Source organism: Oncorhynchus mykiss, chromosome 14 (genome assembly GCF_013265735.2).
Source record: "Oncorhynchus mykiss isolate Arlee chromosome 14, USDA_OmykA_1.1, whole genome shotgun sequence".
NCBI lineage: Eukaryota > Metazoa > Chordata > Actinopteri > Salmoniformes > Salmonidae > Oncorhynchus > Oncorhynchus mykiss.
Window position 1 is genome coordinate 7,807,572 of NC_048578.1, and position 17,921 is coordinate 7,825,492.

At 40.3% G+C, this 17,921-nt stretch overlaps 1 protein-coding gene and 1 long non-coding RNA gene across 18 annotated transcripts in view; both read right to left on the minus strand.

Annotated features, from left to right (window-relative positions):
• LOC110488691 (protocadherin alpha-C2) overlaps nt 1-17,921 on the minus strand; it is a 213,341-nt gene that overhangs the window by 143,302 nt on the left and 52,118 nt on the right. For 2 of the 14 annotated variants that reach the window (XM_036942829.1, XM_036942811.1), the window contains exon 1: nt 8,739-11,301. The exons of 10 other annotated variants lie outside the window; for them this stretch is intronic. In XM_036942829.1, the coding sequence (XP_036798724.1) occupies nt 8,739-11,099 (2,361 nt within the window). In that variant the 5' untranslated portion in view covers nt 11,100-11,301. Of the gene's footprint in view, nt 1-8,738; nt 11,302-11,962; nt 14,502-15,109; nt 17,653-17,921 lie in introns of those variants that run through there. 2 more of the 14 variants (XM_036942827.1, XM_036942813.1) reach the window with 2 other exon arrangements.
• On the minus strand, nt 336-8,730 carry LOC110488696. Of its 4 annotated transcripts, none has more exons than XR_005035908.1 (9): nt 7,578-8,730; nt 6,672-6,760; nt 5,530-5,663; nt 5,222-5,358; nt 5,018-5,109; nt 4,582-4,693; nt 4,109-4,293; nt 3,812-3,944; nt 336-3,716 (listed from the first exon to the last, which is right to left on the minus strand). It is a non-coding gene; the product is annotated as an uncharacterized LOC110488696 (long non-coding RNA). The 4 variants fall into 4 exon arrangements; XR_005035909.1 differs by having other exon boundaries at nt 5,018-5,127; XR_005035907.1 differs by having other exon boundaries at nt 5,018-5,358; nt 6,672-6,753.

The following is a 17,921-nucleotide window of genomic DNA, read 5'->3' on the forward strand; positions in this document are numbered from 1 at the left end:
ACGGACACAACACAAGCCCAACAGGGAAACACGGTAACAAGGCCCTGTAAATACAAGGCTGAAGTTGCCCCTAAGATCAGCGTTGCATTTGACTTCCTAATGGTTAAGATATGGATGGTTTAGGATTAGCTGGTTCTACACAGTAAATTTATCTGAGTAAAACTGGTCCCAGTCTAAATAGAGTAAAACTTACTCGTTGCAGAGTTATTTCTACAAACTGTAATTTACTCTATTTAGCTTTATGGAAACAACTCTGCCAATTCACTGAATATATGCAATTGAATATTATCAGTCAAGAGTAGCATTTGTACAACTAAACGTCAATAAGTCAGAAGTCAGTATTTAACAAAGCACTTTATTCTTAAATGTAAGACATTTGCAATACATACATCAAAATACTGATGATAATAAAATAAAATTGTGGACTGAAATGAAATGTTGGCCTCTGTTCACTTTAATACATGTACATAGAAAAGCTCAATATTGCAATTCAATACATCTAACAATGACATGGAGGATTTTGTGAAACTAGCATCTCAGATATCAAAAACACTGATGATCAAATAAAATTGTGGCCTCTGTAAAATTACATGTTGGCATCTGTCCCTCCTTTAAAAGTAAATCAAAAAGCCAATATTGCAATACAATACATCTTGGTTTTAAAGAGCTTACTGTGCAGTTTTTAGAGTCACGGGAAACAGTATGAGACAATAAACAAAGTTGAATCACCACAACTGTAAGACATCTGTATATCAAATGCTTTGTGACAGAAAAGCTCCTTAACATCCACTACATAAGGTCCCTCTGTTGCACACCAACTCTATCTGCATTAAAATGCTCATGAAGACATTTATAGGGCAAAAGTAACCAACAGTAATCACTCATCTTTAACAACAATATGGTGGATTTTCTGAAAAACTGTCATCTCACAATTAACTTTAAGACAAACAACTAAACTACACATATTTCCATGGTGTTTGGTCCATTTAACATTTAAAACCGTGGTGTCAATTGGTACCCGAAGAGTCTCAGCCATCTTACAGCCCCAGTCCACGACATTTAAAGATAACATTTTACCTGGACTAATCATGACTCTGTTGGTGTCAAATGTCTACCAACTGTATGCTGTTTGACTTGTGTTCTTTTTGCCAATGTTTGTTACATTTAAGCTTTTTAATTTTATTTTAAAGGAATTATGCTTTGCTTCATTTTCATTTTGCGCATGCACCAGCTATGTAAAATTGGTCAAATTTCAAGCATACATGTGGGGTAATGCACCATAAAATTATGCTTCGGTAGCAGCCTCTTTTTTGGAAACAATTGCTTGAATAACCTGTGGTGTTCTGCGATTAAACGTTTCAAAAAAATTGTAACACCCTTTGATATCATTGGAGATATCACTGAAGCAACAGCAACAGTAAATACCAGTGTAGATCATTCGGACAAACTAAGTCTCCAAGTAAACACCAGGACTGGATAGCATTTAACCCCAAGTCATTAGAGTCCTCTCCTAACTTCACTGCAGGAGGTTTGTTGTTTTGCTCCATGTAACCACAGTTAAAGCTCTTTATTCTCCTGTCTATTTCATTTGATGTTGTGTACTTGTCTATCAAGTGCAGTACTAGCAGTTTCATTTCATATTGTGCCACTCCCTCCAAGATATCATGGATAATATCGAGAGAGAAGATGTCACGTGTATTGAAGTACGGCAAGGAGTTTAGAACGCAAGAACGTTTAACACCCATCACATAGGGAAGACTGGGATTTGTCGCCTTTTTTTGGGCAGTGTTCTGCATGAAGTGCTCGAGTTCGCATAACTATCTTGGGTGAATCTTCATCAAATTCAGTCTGAAAGTCGTCTGTCTCAGCAAGACAAAAGCGACATCAATATCTGGCAATGAATGATTCGACAAAACAAAATAAACAGTGAAGACCAAGGTTGTCACCTGTGACTTGGACAATAGTTCCATACACTGGTTGATCATACAAGGGAACCATAATTCCATCCCTCTCAAGTATTTTAATATCCTGCACAATTGGATCAAGTATTTTAGAAAAGCCATGTTTTAATGTCTTGGGCATGAAATAAAGCAACCAAATTACTATTAAGCAGAAATGATTTGAACTTTGGAGAAAAATTACATAAGTTGAAATAGATTGCTCCTAATTTATTTTGTTTTCCCTGTTTTGATCCAAGAGGATTTACAGTTTCAAAACCATCACAGAGAAGCTGTATCTGAATTGCTTCTGTTTTGAAAATAGAGCATGGCTCTTGGAACAGATCTCCATCACATAAGTCATAAAGTTCTCTTGAACTGGAATCAGGCTGCATCATCTCCTTTATATTTGGGTGTTTGTAAATAAACGAATGTTTTCAAAATTGGGATGTAAACAAATATATCAATGACAATCATTTGATCGTAGCCTCCCGTAGTCCGATTGCATTGTGTATCAGATCTTGTACCAAGAACGTATTCACTGGGTCTACCCTTCCCCACTTTTCTGTAAAATACTGCCTTCTCTTACTTTCAGAATTTAATACACCAAAGGGATTTTACATTTTTTCAAAACACTGATCAATTTTACACTCAATGTCACTTTTAATAGGCTCCTGTATAGACAGACTTCTTCCCAGATCCTTTAGCTTGAATATGAATATCATCAACTATCTCTTCATTGGAAATTACCAAAGAGCTAATGGTTGTTTCACCTACACTTGCCACTTTAAGTTCAGCTATGGTTGCAGCGCAGCTGTCTACAAGACTCTTATTGGCAAGGACTGAGTCAGAAGGGGAACTTGATGGCAGGTCATCAAAATGACTTACTGCTACATATTCAGGAGCCTTCACCGTGATCAGAACAAGGTTCATGTGCTTTATAAAGATCCTTTCTAAACCCAGAAAAAGTGCCATAAACTTGTGAACTACCAGCCTGACCGCATTTAAGACCAAGTGTCTTTCCTTGACAAAGTCTGTGGACCAACTTCAAGTGTTTTGTCAAGGAATTGGCATTTGCCTGTGGGCTTTTGCAAGCAAAACACAACATTTTAGATGAATGATATGAAAACATTTGTGTGAAAGGAAAAAGGTTATTTCCCATGCTGCGTTTTAACCCTTTGCAACTTCAAAACTTTTAGTAACTCAATGCAGCATCCGAGCCCTCAACTCTGCAACCCTAGGATTAACCTTGGTGGTATCAACATCAATTTCATAAATTGTGGTTTGCAAAAGTTGTACACATTTACCAGATCCTGATTGTACAAGGTACCAAAGACAAACATGAGCTTTGAAAAGCTCATCAAAACAGGCAATAGAGTCTGGTGACTTACAAGGTATTACATGTTTGTCAATCACAATGAGTACTTGTGAATCCCACTCCTCTGGGAACCCACAGCAAGCAGATAGGGTTGAAGGCTTTCCATGACGGTCTCCAGATGCCCCTTAGTGTGCTATTAAAATGAGTCACGGTTCGCAAACAGTTTGTGAAAATGTAAATTACAGCTACACATGATCTTACCATGACTTGTCCATAATCTTAAAAGTAGTTATTAGGATTAGGAATGGGGACAGAACAGTCAACTGTAATGACACCGTGATAAACTTCAATGTGTTCACTGGTGTGTCTGGTTGAGATTTTTCCTGGTCTCTTGCAGCCATGAGGTGACGGTGGCAGAAGGTGGACAAGGACCAAAATGGAGGACATGTCACTGTCCCATCCTGAAAGTACACATTTTCACTGAAAGTTACATCATCCCATTTGCTTTCAAAAACAATGCTCCCTTCCATTAGTATAATCATTTATTCCAGCATACCATTCAGCATTTTGAACCAGGTCGCCTGTCTGTGTGAGGCCACTGCTTTGGTCAATGACTTTCTCCTTGTAGAGAGTAGGCCACTTCTCCAGGAACTTTGCAGAGGTTGCATCACCAAACATCAGACTAAAATCTTGCTCAATCCGCAGACAAGATGGAACAAGTCAAGACAGAACAGTAAACATTATGGTGTGGCACTATCGTCATGTAATATATCACAGTCCTAATCAGACTGTCGTAGAACAGAAAACAATTGTCCTGACAGTTTTAAGGCAAGGCAGTCGAAGATCCACATACCATTGCTGCTATGTCTTGGAATCTTGGAAACGCTGTGAATATTTCAGAGGACTTCACTGGCTCATGAACCATATTTTGACAATAGGCGAACATCTTCTCCTTTACAATTGTTTCATCAGCTGTATGCTTCAGCTGTATGTTAGACTCCTTCAGAGAGGAAAACTGTCCATCAGCTTTTGGACCACCTGTAACATGGTGAAACGTTTACAGATTACTGGGTTTGTCTGCTCTATACAAGTATACAATATTGTGTCATAAGATGTAAAAAAACAAGGCTCGGAAACTCTGCAAAGATGGCCATGCATGCAGTTATGTCACCAGATGAAAAGTAGGATTTATTTGACTCAGAAACAGAATTAATACTAAGAAATACTAAAAGAGTAAGAGACTAAGAAACCCTTGCTTATACAGATGTTCAGATACAATTATTCTCTGGTCATGTGTCATGAATGAGACTAACTACAATCACTTACACGTCAGTGACTGATGCATGGTCTTCTGTCGTCCCTCTGATGCTTCCCTTTGCACAAATTTCAGTCTCCATGCTAGATATCCACTCCCATCTTCTGCACTGTAATAATGCTCCTAAAGTGAAGTATAATTCAGTTTGAGGGAGCAGGTTAAAATCTCTTCATATTCATCCTTAAAACTACAGATGTGCCCATAGATGAAGATCAACAGGTCTGACCCTCGCAGTGCAGAACATAACTGGGCTTTTATACCACCAGAGTTGAGCTTAGGAGAGATGGCAGAGATGGTGGGCATACAGACATGTTAACAGATCTATAGTTTAAATAAAAACATCACCCAACAGTAAAACAATGTAAATATTGCCATTCTGGAAAAATTGTAAGGTTTAAGAGTCCCAGAGAGTTAAAAAAGGTTAGACTTTGTTTTTAATGTACTTACATAACCAAATTTGCTCCTAGGATCAGCCAGGTATGGGAACAAAGCAATGATGCCCTTTGCGTAGTCCTCTAACACGCCTTGAAGGACTTGTCCTAGACACACACACTTTACTGTTTGAGATCCAAACAAAAGTATTGTGTAAATCACAACTCTGCTAAAAATTGTGTTAGGTGGTAAGGTATGTAATGAGTATATGACATATACCCATGTTCACTTGTCATTTGAGCAACTAATATCTTGGTCATATCGCGTCTTCTGCTATCTGTTAGGCTTTTTGTCCGAGCACACTCATTCATGATCCTCTCTCCTCCAGGTTTGTTGTTCAGAATGTCTTCAATCATCTAAGTCGGAGTAATTTCAAAAAGGAACACATTAACACTTTTAAAACAGCAATGAAATAGCAAGTTTAATAAAACACACCATGATCACGCTCTCACAACTTTCATTGATGTCATTTATCACTCAATCTTCAAGTTTGGCATTTGTTTAAACTGGTCATTTGCAGTACTTACATGAGATAGACGATTATCCTCAGCTGTCTTTCTTGTAGCAGGACTCTGCTGCAATATAATGGTGTCATCGGAGTCCCCCCCATTGTATCCACTGTATTTTGATAAGGAGCTGCTTGCAGAAGAGCTCAACGAATCTAGCAATCATGTTAACATTTAACTGGTGTGATTAACACTGTAATTATAACACAATTTAGGTGGAAACATACATTATTATGATTAGACGACTTTTGTTAATGACAAGCGGAATGCAAAAACGTAACATTTTGAATTGATTAGGCCCACTACTGTTCTAAACGGGGTGGGAGAGGTGAGCACAGAAACAAAGACATTTTAAAATATCAAAATGAGAAAAGAAATCAGCAGAGAAATCTGCTTGTCTCACATATTCAGAACATGTGTTAGGCTAGCTAGGAGTGTATGGATGAATGTGAAGCACTAAGCTAATAAGCAACTACCCATCAGGATTTGGGTCTTGCGGTAAACAAATCTCCAGCACACCAAGGTCTTGCTTCTTTAGAAGAAACTCAAACACCTCCTCATCAACTTCAGTCTCCGATTCATCATAGACTTTTAAGTCCAAGGTTGGAATGTCAAATTTATTGGCAACTGTGATGACAAAATATAGTTGCACAACCTTATTGATTAAATATGTTGTGTATTTTTTTGAGAAAAAACAGAACAGAAGACAGAAATCAAGAGGTCATCTTTACGTGAACATCGTAACCCCAAAACTGACTTCATGCGCCTTTCCTCGTCTTTCCACGTCAATTCCAATTATATGCCATCTACAGCCACGTACTGAATTATTATAACAGCAGTCTGAGTACTATTGCAATACGCCACAGATAGCTATCAACACATATTGTGGCAGCATACAAATGTTAGTATCACTTATTCTTTAAAACCATTAATGACAGGCAAAGACAATGAGCGCGGCTACAGATGAGCATAATTAGACAACTCCCAAAACATAAATCAATCTTTGACTGATCTGTGATTTGGGGAGGTGCTTGTTTGCTTTGTATTCATTATCAGCAAGGAAATTGGCAATCAATTTGACAGTAAATATAAAGTAAGTATATTTAAAGTGTAAGTATGTTGTTCCATTGGATATTGTGTGAAATGTGAAACTTTTCACTCACCTCAATCCAAAAAGGATTTGATGGTCAGTTGCAACTCATAACAAATGTACTTCTGACAATCCCTGTACTTCACTCGTACAGCCTGCATCCTTGATGACAAGAAAACAGGTTAATTTAAATTGCATTAAGACAAATATGCACAAATTACAAGAGAGCAGTGCTCTGTTTAGAGTAAAACATGTGTTGCATCGACCTGCCTGACGCTAAATACTGTCTACTAACTACTAACAGCTTTCTTTTCAGAGTGAAACGCACGTGTCTTACCGACCAAACAGCAGCTAAAAATTGTCTAACTCTAGAGTTCAGAGTAAAACGCGGGTGTTGCACGGACCAAACTGAGCTAAAACTGTCCATCAGCTCTGTTCAGAGTAAAATGCAGGTGTCACACCGACCAAACTGCAGCTAAAAACTGTCTAATCGCTCTAAACTTGAGTGAAACACACATGTAACACAGACCAACTGTCGCTAAATGTCAGAGCAGTGCTCTGTTTAGAGTAAATCACGTGTTGCATCGACCTGCATGACGCTAAATACTGTCTAATAACAACTAACAGCTCGCTTTTCAGAGTAAAACACATGTTGCACCGACTAACCTGCTGGCCGATACTTCGTCAGTAAAGTCCGCTAGCTACAGATAATAGCTAATACCGCTCTGTTGAAAATGTAAAACAGGTGATGCACCGATCCACTGGGCGTACATACTGTCCATAAACCACTAAAAGTGGTGTAACTTAATGTTGCTGTAGATAGCTATCTAATTATCTCTAGCTAGATGCCCACATTAGTATCTTACTACGCAAATAGTGCGGCAACAGAGAGCCTACACTACAATGCTAGCTAGCTAGCTATAATGATGCTCAACAGTTTGAATTTGCACACAAAGTTAACCAGTAACAGTGAACTTACCTGGAACTCTGATTAAGTTCAGAAGTGAAGAAATGCTGTGGTTCAGTGAATGACTACGGATGTTCGGCGGATCCACGCCCTCCATCGGTCCACTCTTTCCTTTCACGAGACACTTGCAAATGGACAAATGGCGGGAAATCTAAATTTAACCAACATTAGTGGGCGTGGTCATGCGGTTTTACTCCAATAGAATTTCATCTTTATTTTAGCTCCCAGTCCAGCTGCTGCTGGTAATAACTCGACTCTAACATGATTTCATTTTCACTACTTGAGAGGAAAATCACTTTACCTCCAGAAAAAACACTCCAGTTTTTACTGTGTAGATCTGCAGTGAGGGCCAGGCTCCTACTGGAGCTGTACCTCTGGTTCACTAATCTACGAATCACATATACAGTATTTCATGCTAACTTGTTTGTATGCTTGATAGATTGGATAATCAATACATTGCCAAGCTCAGGCTGACCCTCCTGAATGAGCAGATTGTAGCGACCATGTCATCTTTGCCGCTCCAGAGGCGAGTTCAACAAGGCTTATGTTTGCAGCGAACTTGTTGCCAGAGTAACATCGATGATTTGAATTAATATTCTAAAATGTTACCCTGAAACATCAAACAGCTACTTTTTGTAAGGATTTTACACTGAAAATGACTAAGCTATTCCTACTAAAAAATATTAGAAAGTCCACATAGCCACATTATTATTTTTAGCAGCAGTTTAGACCCGAACAGACACTTATGTTCGCCACACAATATCTCCAAAGACTGTTCGCTAACCTTAACAAAACAAATGAAATATGTTCGCCAACGTGTGCGAACTATTTCCGTTGTTGAATGCAGCTCCAGTGTAAGTGACGTCTAACCAGAGAATCAACCCACCATACGACCAATAGAAAAGGTATTGATAGTTATTTGATTGGTTGAATCAGATGTGTCAACTGGACCTATTCCATCTTCAGTATTTTCACATTTCAGCACCATGTAATCTCATGTAAGGGTATGACTGTCATGTCCCAATAACGTAACAGGCCTATCTCTATCCACTCAACTACACAAGTCATGTAAGAAGTTCAACTAATTGAGGCATACACAACAGTACAAAAAAGGCAACATTAAGACCCTCATATACTCAGTGTTGAACTCCCTTAGCCCAATACACATCTTACCTCTCCAGAAGCGCTTCTGTGTTCAGGTAGCACTAGAGTATTCCCATTGCTGCCCGGGACTATTGTAGAACCTATACTCATTCTGGGTCCAACTAACATGTACCGTTTGTCTCCAGATCTGTACTGGATGCTGTGGCACAGTGTCCCGTCGTAATTCACATCTTGTAAATACTTGGAGGAATAGTCTGTGGGTTTGGAGCACTGCATTGCAATCAACACGATGATACTGATGAGAAAAAGCGTTGAAACTGACCCCAAAGTAATGATCAAATAAAATGTAACGCTGTTCTCCTCCTCGTCTTTTACTGAACTTTTAACATCAGAAGCTGCAAACGCCTCTTTGGGCTCCACAACGTTGATAATCACAGTAGCTGTTGCTGACAGTGAAACGTTCCCATTGTCTTTTACCAGTATGACCAGTTTATGCTCAGCCTCGTCTGTCTCTGTGAATGACCGAAGTGTCCTTATCTGTCCCGTATAGCGGTCCAAAGCAAAGAGACTGTGGTCAGTAACTTCCTGCAGTGAAAATAATAACCAGCCGTTATATCCTATATCAGCGTCATAGGCTCTCACTTTAGTCACCAAATGGCCTGCGTTCACATTGCGGGGAATCTCCTCCACACCTTCAGCAGAACCGTTAGCGCTGACTGGATACAAGATCACTGGAGGGTTGTCGTTCTGATCCAGAATGAACACGTTCACTGTGACGTTGCTGCTTAGTAACGGAGTTCCAGAGTCTGTAGCTACAACTTGGAATTGGAATGTTTTGAGGGTTTCAAAGTCAAAGCTTTTTAGCGCCAAAATGTTTCCATTTTCTGAATTAATGTTGAGAAAAGATCCCCATTTAATCTCGTCACCACCGTCTCTCAGAATATGATATGAAATAAACGCGTTTTCATTTATGTCAAGATCTGACGCACTCACCGAAAATACTGAGGCACCTGGGTCGTTATTTTCAGTGACATAGAAAGTATAGGGACTCAGTGAAAACTCTGGACAGTTATCATTCACATCTGATACAACAACCCTTACAGTTTTTACAGATGACATGGACGGCTGGCCTGCGTCTGTAGCAAATATTGTTAGATCGTATTCAGATTGTTTCTCTCTATCCAGTGGGGACTTGGTTATTACAGAGTACATGTTATCTTGTAAAGACGGCATTAGTTTGAAAGGTATATCTTCCAATACAGAACATGTAACTTTCCCATTGAGACCAGAGTCCAAATCATTAACACTGATTAGTGCTACAGTCGTTCCGGGCTTGGAATCTTCGGGGATTGCCTTAGAAAATAATGTCACCTCTATCTCAGGTGCATTATCGTTGAAGTCAACTATTTTAATTTTTACACTCTTGTCCGTTGTCAGGGGAACGGGTCCTTGATCTGATGCCTGTATATCAATCAGATAACTATCTTTTTCCTCAAAGTCTATTTGTCCTGTCACAGTTATTTCACCGGTTACGGTGTCTAAATTAAAGAGTTTCCTTAACCTGCTGTTGACGTCGTTGCCAAATGAATAAATTATATCCCCGTTCAGACCACTGTCTAAATCGGTGGCATTTACCCGTATCACCATTGTTCCCAAAGGAGCGTTTTCAGTTAACCTTACAGTATATTCATCTTTAGTGAACACCGGGGTATTGTCGTTAACATCCAATACATCAACAGATATTGCAAGAGTTCCAGATCTAGGAGGTTTTCCACCGTCAATGGCAGTGAGGAGGAGTTTGTGGCTCCTTACTGCTTCTCTGTCTAGTGGTTTATGTAAAACCAGAAACGGCATTTTGCCATCCTCACCTCGGTCTTTAACTTCTAAACGAAAATGGTCATTGTGACTCAGTTTATATTGTTGAACGGAGAATGGATCTCTATCTGGGTCGCGCGCAGCTTGTAGCTGAAATCTCGCCCCCGGTGACGCTGACTCAAAAATCTCTAAACGTTTCTCTTTCTCCGCAAAGCTGGGAGAATGGTCGTTAACGTCTACCACCTCTACAGCAACATAATGGATCTCCAGCGGGTTTTCTAGAACGGTTTTCAGGTTGATTAAACACACGCTGCTCCTTTCACACACCTCCTCTCGGTCTATTTTTCGGTTCATATACAAGATGCCGTCATTCTGGTTTACCTGGAAAAGGGGGTCGGTCGAGCCAGACACGATTCGAAATCTCCTATCCTTCAAGGTGCTCAGTTCTATTCCCAAATCCTTAGCTACATTCCCCACGACAGTTCCTTCCGTAAGCTCTTCAGAGATGGAGTATCTTATCTGAGCAGAAGCTCCGCTCCAAAAGAGAACCAAAGCAACCATGAACGCGACCCACTGGCATCGCTCCTGCAATGCCCCGCGTCCTCTTTGTTCCATGTTTTATGGTTTAAAAAAATCCCGAGCACTTCCACTATGCCTCTAATGGTAAACTAATCTTATCCATCGCAGTCCCAAATATGATCACAGCTCGTTAACTTACAGTATGTTGGCGATGAAAGGTTTTAAATTACAATGTATCCTCGATGCTCACGGCTGAATTCTGCTACTGACGAAATAGCAAACCAGCTCTAAAGGGCGGACTCAAAAGTATGGCCAATAGATTTTTTTCATAAGCACTATTTTACTTGCGCACTGACACCATGCGTTTCCACCTCACATTGCAGGATTTCGTAGGGTAATTATACCCTTTACGAACCATTACTACCCCAATACCGAGTGCTATTTCGAAACAGAAACGTGCAAAAAATACAACAATATTAAAAACCATTGTTCTGGTTAGGCAAAGATGAGACATGAATGGAAAAGATCTTTATGAGAAGTCAGGGTGTGTGTGTTGACGTTTAGAAAATGCTGCTAATATAGCCTTAGTGAATCTATAAATGATCGTTAACCATTCCAGGAGAATTTTGCCAAAACGAAGATGCAGAATGAACTCTGCAATGTTTCAGCACCATGGACAGCGAAACCACAAAGTGCAGTGACTTCAGAAGAGAAAAAAACGTAGGACAGGACCCTCTTGAAGTAAAACGAATATTGCTAATACACCCATTATTGTCATAACACAGACAAGTGCATGTTCTGTTGTCACCTACAATACTGGCAATCATATTTGACACTCCATAAGCTATACGCATACATTCAACCCCTTAGGCACAGATCCTGTAAGCATCAGGAATATCACTTAGAAAATACCGAAAACCAAATAGTTGCTACTCATGGCAAAGTGGTCAACATCTTACCTCTCCAGAAGCTCTTCTGTGTTCGGGTATCACTAGAGTATTTCCATTGCTGCCCGGGACTATTGTAGAACCTATACTCATTCTGGGTCCAACTAACATGTACCGTTTGTCTCCGGATCTGTACTGGATGCTGTGGCACAGTGTCCCGTCGTAATTTGTATCTTGTAAATACTTGGGCGAATAGTCTGTGGTTTTGGAGCACTGCATTGCAATCAATATGATGATACTGATGAGAAAAAGCGTTGAAACTGACCCCAAAGTAACGATCAAATAAAATGTAACGCTGTTCTCCTCCTCGTCTTTTACTGAACTTTTAACATCAGAAGCTGCAAACGCCTCTTTGGGCTCCACAACGTTGATAATCACAGTAGCTGTTGCTGACAGTGAAACGTTCCCATTGTCTTTTACCAGTATGACCAGTTTATGCTCAGCCTCGTCTGTCTCTGTGAATGACCGAAGTGTCCTTATCTGTCCCGTATAGCGGTCCAAAGCAAAGAGACTGTGGTCAGTAACTTCCTGCAGTGAAAATAATAACCAGCCGTTATATCCTATATCAGCGTCATAGGCTCTCACTTTAGTCACCAAATGGCCTGCGTTCACATTGCGGGGAATCTCCTCCACACCTTCAGCGGAACCGTTAGGGCTGACTGGATACAAGATCACTGGAGCGTTGTCGTTCTGATCCAGAATGAACACGTTCACTGTGACGTTAGTGCTTAGGGACGGAGTTCCAGAGTCTGTAGCTACAACTTGGAATTGGAATGTTTTTAACCTTTCAAAGTCAAAGCTTTTTAGAGCCAAAATGTTCCCATTTTCCAAGTTTATGTTTAGAAAAGATGCCCATTTGTTCTCCTCGACACTGTCTCTCGGAATATGATATGAAATCAGAGCGTTTTCATTTATGTCACGATCTGAGGCACTCACTGAAAATACTGAGCCTCCTGGGTCGTTATTCTCAGTGACATAGAAAGTATAAGGACTCAGTGAAAATTCTGGACTGTTATCATTTACATCTGATACAACAATAATAATAGTCTTTACAGATGACAAGGAAGGCTGGCCTTCGTCTTTGGCAACTATTGTAAAATCGTATTGAGATACTTCCTCTCTATCCAGCGGTGACTTGGTGACTACAGAGTACATGTTGTCCTGTAAAGACGGCATTAGTTTGAAAGGGACGTCCTCACGTATAGAACAGATAACTTTCCCATTGAGACCAGAGTCTAAATCATTAACACTTATAAGAGCGACAGTGGTTCCGGATCTGGAATATTCGGGGATTGGCTTAGAAAAGGATGTCACCTCTATTTCAGGTGCATTATCGTTGAGGTCAACAATTTTTATTTTTACGCTTTTGTAAGTTGTCAAGGGAACGGCTCCCCTGTCTGAGGCCTGTATATCAATTTCATAGCGATCTTTAACCTCAAAGTCTATCAGTCCTTTCACAATTACTTCACCAGTATTAGTGTCAACATCAAATAGATTACGTAAGTTACTATTTACATTATTACCAAAAGAGTAAATAACCTCACCGTTCAAATCATCATCTATATCCGTAGCGTTTACTTGTACAACTGTCGTGCCAACAGGGGCATTTTCATTCAACATTACAGAGTATGACTCTTCGTTGAAAACTGGCATATTATCATTTACATCTAAAACGTCGACAATTATGTTGATAGTACCAGATCTAGGAGGTATACCTCCATCAATAGCTGTGAGCAGAAATCTATGGGTCCTCGTTGATTCTTTATCTAGCGGTTTCTGTAGATTTAGAATAGGAATTTTACCATCTTCATCTCTGTCCATAACCTCTAAACGGAAATGATCATTGTGGCTGAGTTTATACTGTTGAACAGAATATATTCCACCGTCTGGGTCGCGCGCTGTTTGTAGCTGAAATCGTGCTCCCGGCAATGCGGACTCAGATATCTCTAACCGTTTCTCTTTATCTGGAAAGCTGGGAGAATGGTCGTTAACGTCTAACACCTCCACCGCGACATAATGAATCTCCAGCGGGTTTTCTAGAACGGTTTTAAGGTTGATCAAACACACGCTGCTTCGTTCACACACCTCCTCTCTGTCTATTTTTCGGTTCACGTACAAGATGCCGTCATTCTGGTTTACCTGGAAAAGGGGCTCGGTCGAACCAGACACGATTCGAAATCCCCTTTCCGTTAAGGTGCTTAGCTCTATACCTAGATCCTTAGCTATATTCCCAACGACAGTTCCTTCCTTAAGCTCTTCAGAGATGGAGTATTTTATTTGAGCTGAAGCCCCGCTCCAAAAGAAAATCAAAGCAACTAATAAGACGACCCACTGCCGTCCCCCCAGACATGCCCCGCATCCTCTCTGTTCCATGTTTTCAAGTTAAATAACAATAATCCACAGCACTTCCGCTATTCCTTCATGGTGACAGTTGCCTATCCATTATATAAACAATTATTACCAAAGCTCATTATCCAATAGTGTTTTCAGAATATACAATTGACATGTTATTCTCCCCACGAAGCTCACGACTGCGTTCCTCCTCCAGCGACGGAATAAGCTACGAAACCAGCACGGGGCGGACTCAAAAGCATGACGAGATTATTTATTTTAGTAGCGTTTTTCTAGTTGGGTACTGACACCATGCGATTCTACCTCAAATTACACTATTCTTGAAGCTTACTAATGGAATCTTGACTAGATAAATAAACGTGACTGCAAAAGTTGTACTGTCTAAAATTCAGCATACATATAACAAACCATTGTCTTCAGGCGACCATAGAGCAAAATGTTGCCTACTCACGTATGCAACAACAGCGAAACAAGGAAATACGAATGAAGAAGAAGAAAAAGAAAATATCCACGTAAACGAGCATGTATTATATTATATATGTTATTACTTTTTGGCAAACTTTTACCAGTCAACAGCACGTTGAACTAAACATTGTTTCATCACCACAAACATGGGCAGCGACCATCAGAGCAATGGCTCTATCATCGAAACTGGGAGATCATGTTGCAGCAAACAAATCTCTTGCTCAGTAAAAAAAAGTACTTCACACATTACCACATAACCCTTTTTGGTCGATGAAATATCAGCCTGGGAGGCATTCAAAGAAAATTGCATTTTAAAATGCGAGGTCATTTTCAACTTCTTACCTCTCCAGAAGCTCTCCTCTGGTGGTTGGGTAGCACTAGAGTGTTTCCATTGCTGCCAGGGACAATAGTAGAACCTATACTCATTCTGGGTCGAACTAACATGTACCGATTGTCTCCGGATCTGTACTGGATGCTGTGGCACAGTGTCCCGTCGTTATTCGTATCTTGTAAATACTTGGAGGAATAGTCTGTGGTTTTGGAGCACTGCATTATAATCAACACGAGGATGCTGATGAGAAAAAGCGTTGAAACTGACCCCAAAGTAATGATCAAATAAAATGTAACGCTGTTCTCCTCCTCGTCTTTTACTGAACTTTTCACATCAGAAGCTGCAAACGCCTCTTTGGGCTCCACAACCTTGATAATCACAGTAGCTGTTGCTGACAGTGAAACGTTCCCATTGTCTTTTACCAGTATGACCAGTTTATGCTCAGCCTCGTCTGTCTCTGTGAATGACCGAAGTGTCCGTATCTGTCCCGTATAGCGGTCCAAAGCAAAGAGACTGTGGTCAGTAACTTCCTGCAGTGAAAATAATAACCATCCGTTGTATCCTATATCAGCGTCATAGGCTCTTACTTTAGTCACCAAATGGCCTGCGTTCCCATTGCGGGGAATCTCCTGCACACCTTCAGCAGAACCGTTAGGGCTGACTGGATACAAGATCACTGGAGCGTTGTCGTTCTGATCCACAATGAACACATTCACTGTGACGTTTCTGCTTTGTGATGGAGTTCCAGAGTCTGTAGCTACAACTTGGAATTGGAAAGTTTTTAAAGTTTCAAAGTCAAAGCTTTTTAGCGCCAATATATTCCCATTTTCAGAATTAATACTAAGAAAAGATGCCCATTTGTTCTGCTCACCACTGTCTCTCAGAATATTATATGAAATATGTGCGTTTTCATTTATGTCAAGATCTGAGGCACTCACCGAAAATACTGAGCCTCCTGGGTCGTTATTTTCAGTGACATAAACAATATAGGGACTCAGTGAAAACTCTGGACTGTTATCATTCACATCTGATACAACAACGCTGATAGTCTTTATAGATGACAAGGAAGGCTGGCCTTCGTCTTTGGCAACTATTGTTAGATCATATTCAGATTGTTTCTCTCTGTCCAGTCGGGACTTGGTGATTACAGAGAACATGTTATCTTGTAAAGACGGCATTAGTTTGAAAGGTAAATCTTCAAGTACTGAGCAAATAACTTTCCCATTGAGACCAGAGTCCAAATCATTAACACTGATTAGTGCGACTGTGGTTCCGGGTTTAGAGTCCTCGGGTATTGCATTCGAAAAGGATGTCACCTCAATCTCAGGCGCATTGTCGTTGACGTCAACAATCTTTACTATGACGCTTTTGTCGGTTGTGAGGGGAGCAAGTCCTAGGTCTGATGCTTGTATATCAATCTCATATATATTATTTTCCTCATAATCTATCACACTTTTGACTGTTATTTCACCAGTAATCGAATCCAAAATAAAAAGCTCCCGTACCTTTCTATCTACTTCATTACCAAATGAATATCTAACTTCACCGTTGGCACCTTCGTCTAAATCGGTTGCGTTTACCTGAATGACAGTTGCCCCGACAGGAACATTTTCACTAAGCCTTACAGAGTACACGTCTTTAGTAAAAATGGGGGAATTGTCATTAACATCCAATACCTCAATCTTTATTTCGCTGGTGCCAGACCTCACTGGTTTTCCTCCATCCAAGGCTGCAAATAATAACACATGGTTCTTAGTAACTTCCCTGTCTAACTGCTTCAGTAAAATTAAAAACGGTATTTTACGGTCTTCACCTCTATCTTTAACTTCTATACGAAAATGGTCATTGTCACTGAGTTTATATTGTTGAACGGAGAATTGGCCACTGTCTGAGTCGCGCGCTGCTTGTAACTGAAATCGCGCTCCCGGTAATGCAGATTCTGAAATCTCTAACCGTTTCTCTTTCTCTGAAAAGCTGGGAGAATGGTCGTTAACATCTAACACCTCCACCGCGACATAATGGATCTCCAGCGGGTTTTCTAGAACGGTTTTCAGGTTGATTAAACACACGCTGCTCCGTTCACACACCTCCTCTCTGTCTATTTTTCGATTCACATACAAGATGCCATTATTCTGATTTAACTGGAAAATGGGCTCGGTCGAGCCAGACACGATTCGAAATCCCCTTTCTTTCAACGTGCTCAGTTCTATTCCCAAATCCTTAGCTATATTCCCCACTACAGTTCCTTCCTTAAGCTCTTCAGAGATGGAGTATCTTATCTGAGCAGAAGCTCCGCTCCAAAAGAGAACCAAAGCAACCACGTAGGTGACCCACTGCCGTCGCTCCAGCCATGCCCAGCATCCTCTTTGTTCCATGTTTTCAAGATAAATAGCAAAAATCCACAGCACTTCCACTATTCCTTCATTGGTGACTGTTGGCTATCCATTACATCCAGAATATGATTAATACTCATTATTCGATAGTGGTTTAATAATGTCAATGTTATATCTTATTCGCTTCACGATGATGCACAACTGTATTTCTCCAGCGACTGAATAAAAGCTACCAAACCAGCAAAAGGGCGGACTCACAAGTATGACGAGAGGAACTCTACCAGGAGCGTTATTCTAGTTGGGTGCTGACACCATGCGATTCAACCTCACATTACACTGTAATTCAATCGTATTACGGCTATTTGGACGTATCGGAGGAAACGTTAGGTTACAGCATAACTTGTGTGAATATAGAAAGTCAGGATACACGTAATCTCATTCCCAGAACCCTCCGAGGAAATGCGTAAAAGCCTGGGGACGAGGTTGGGCT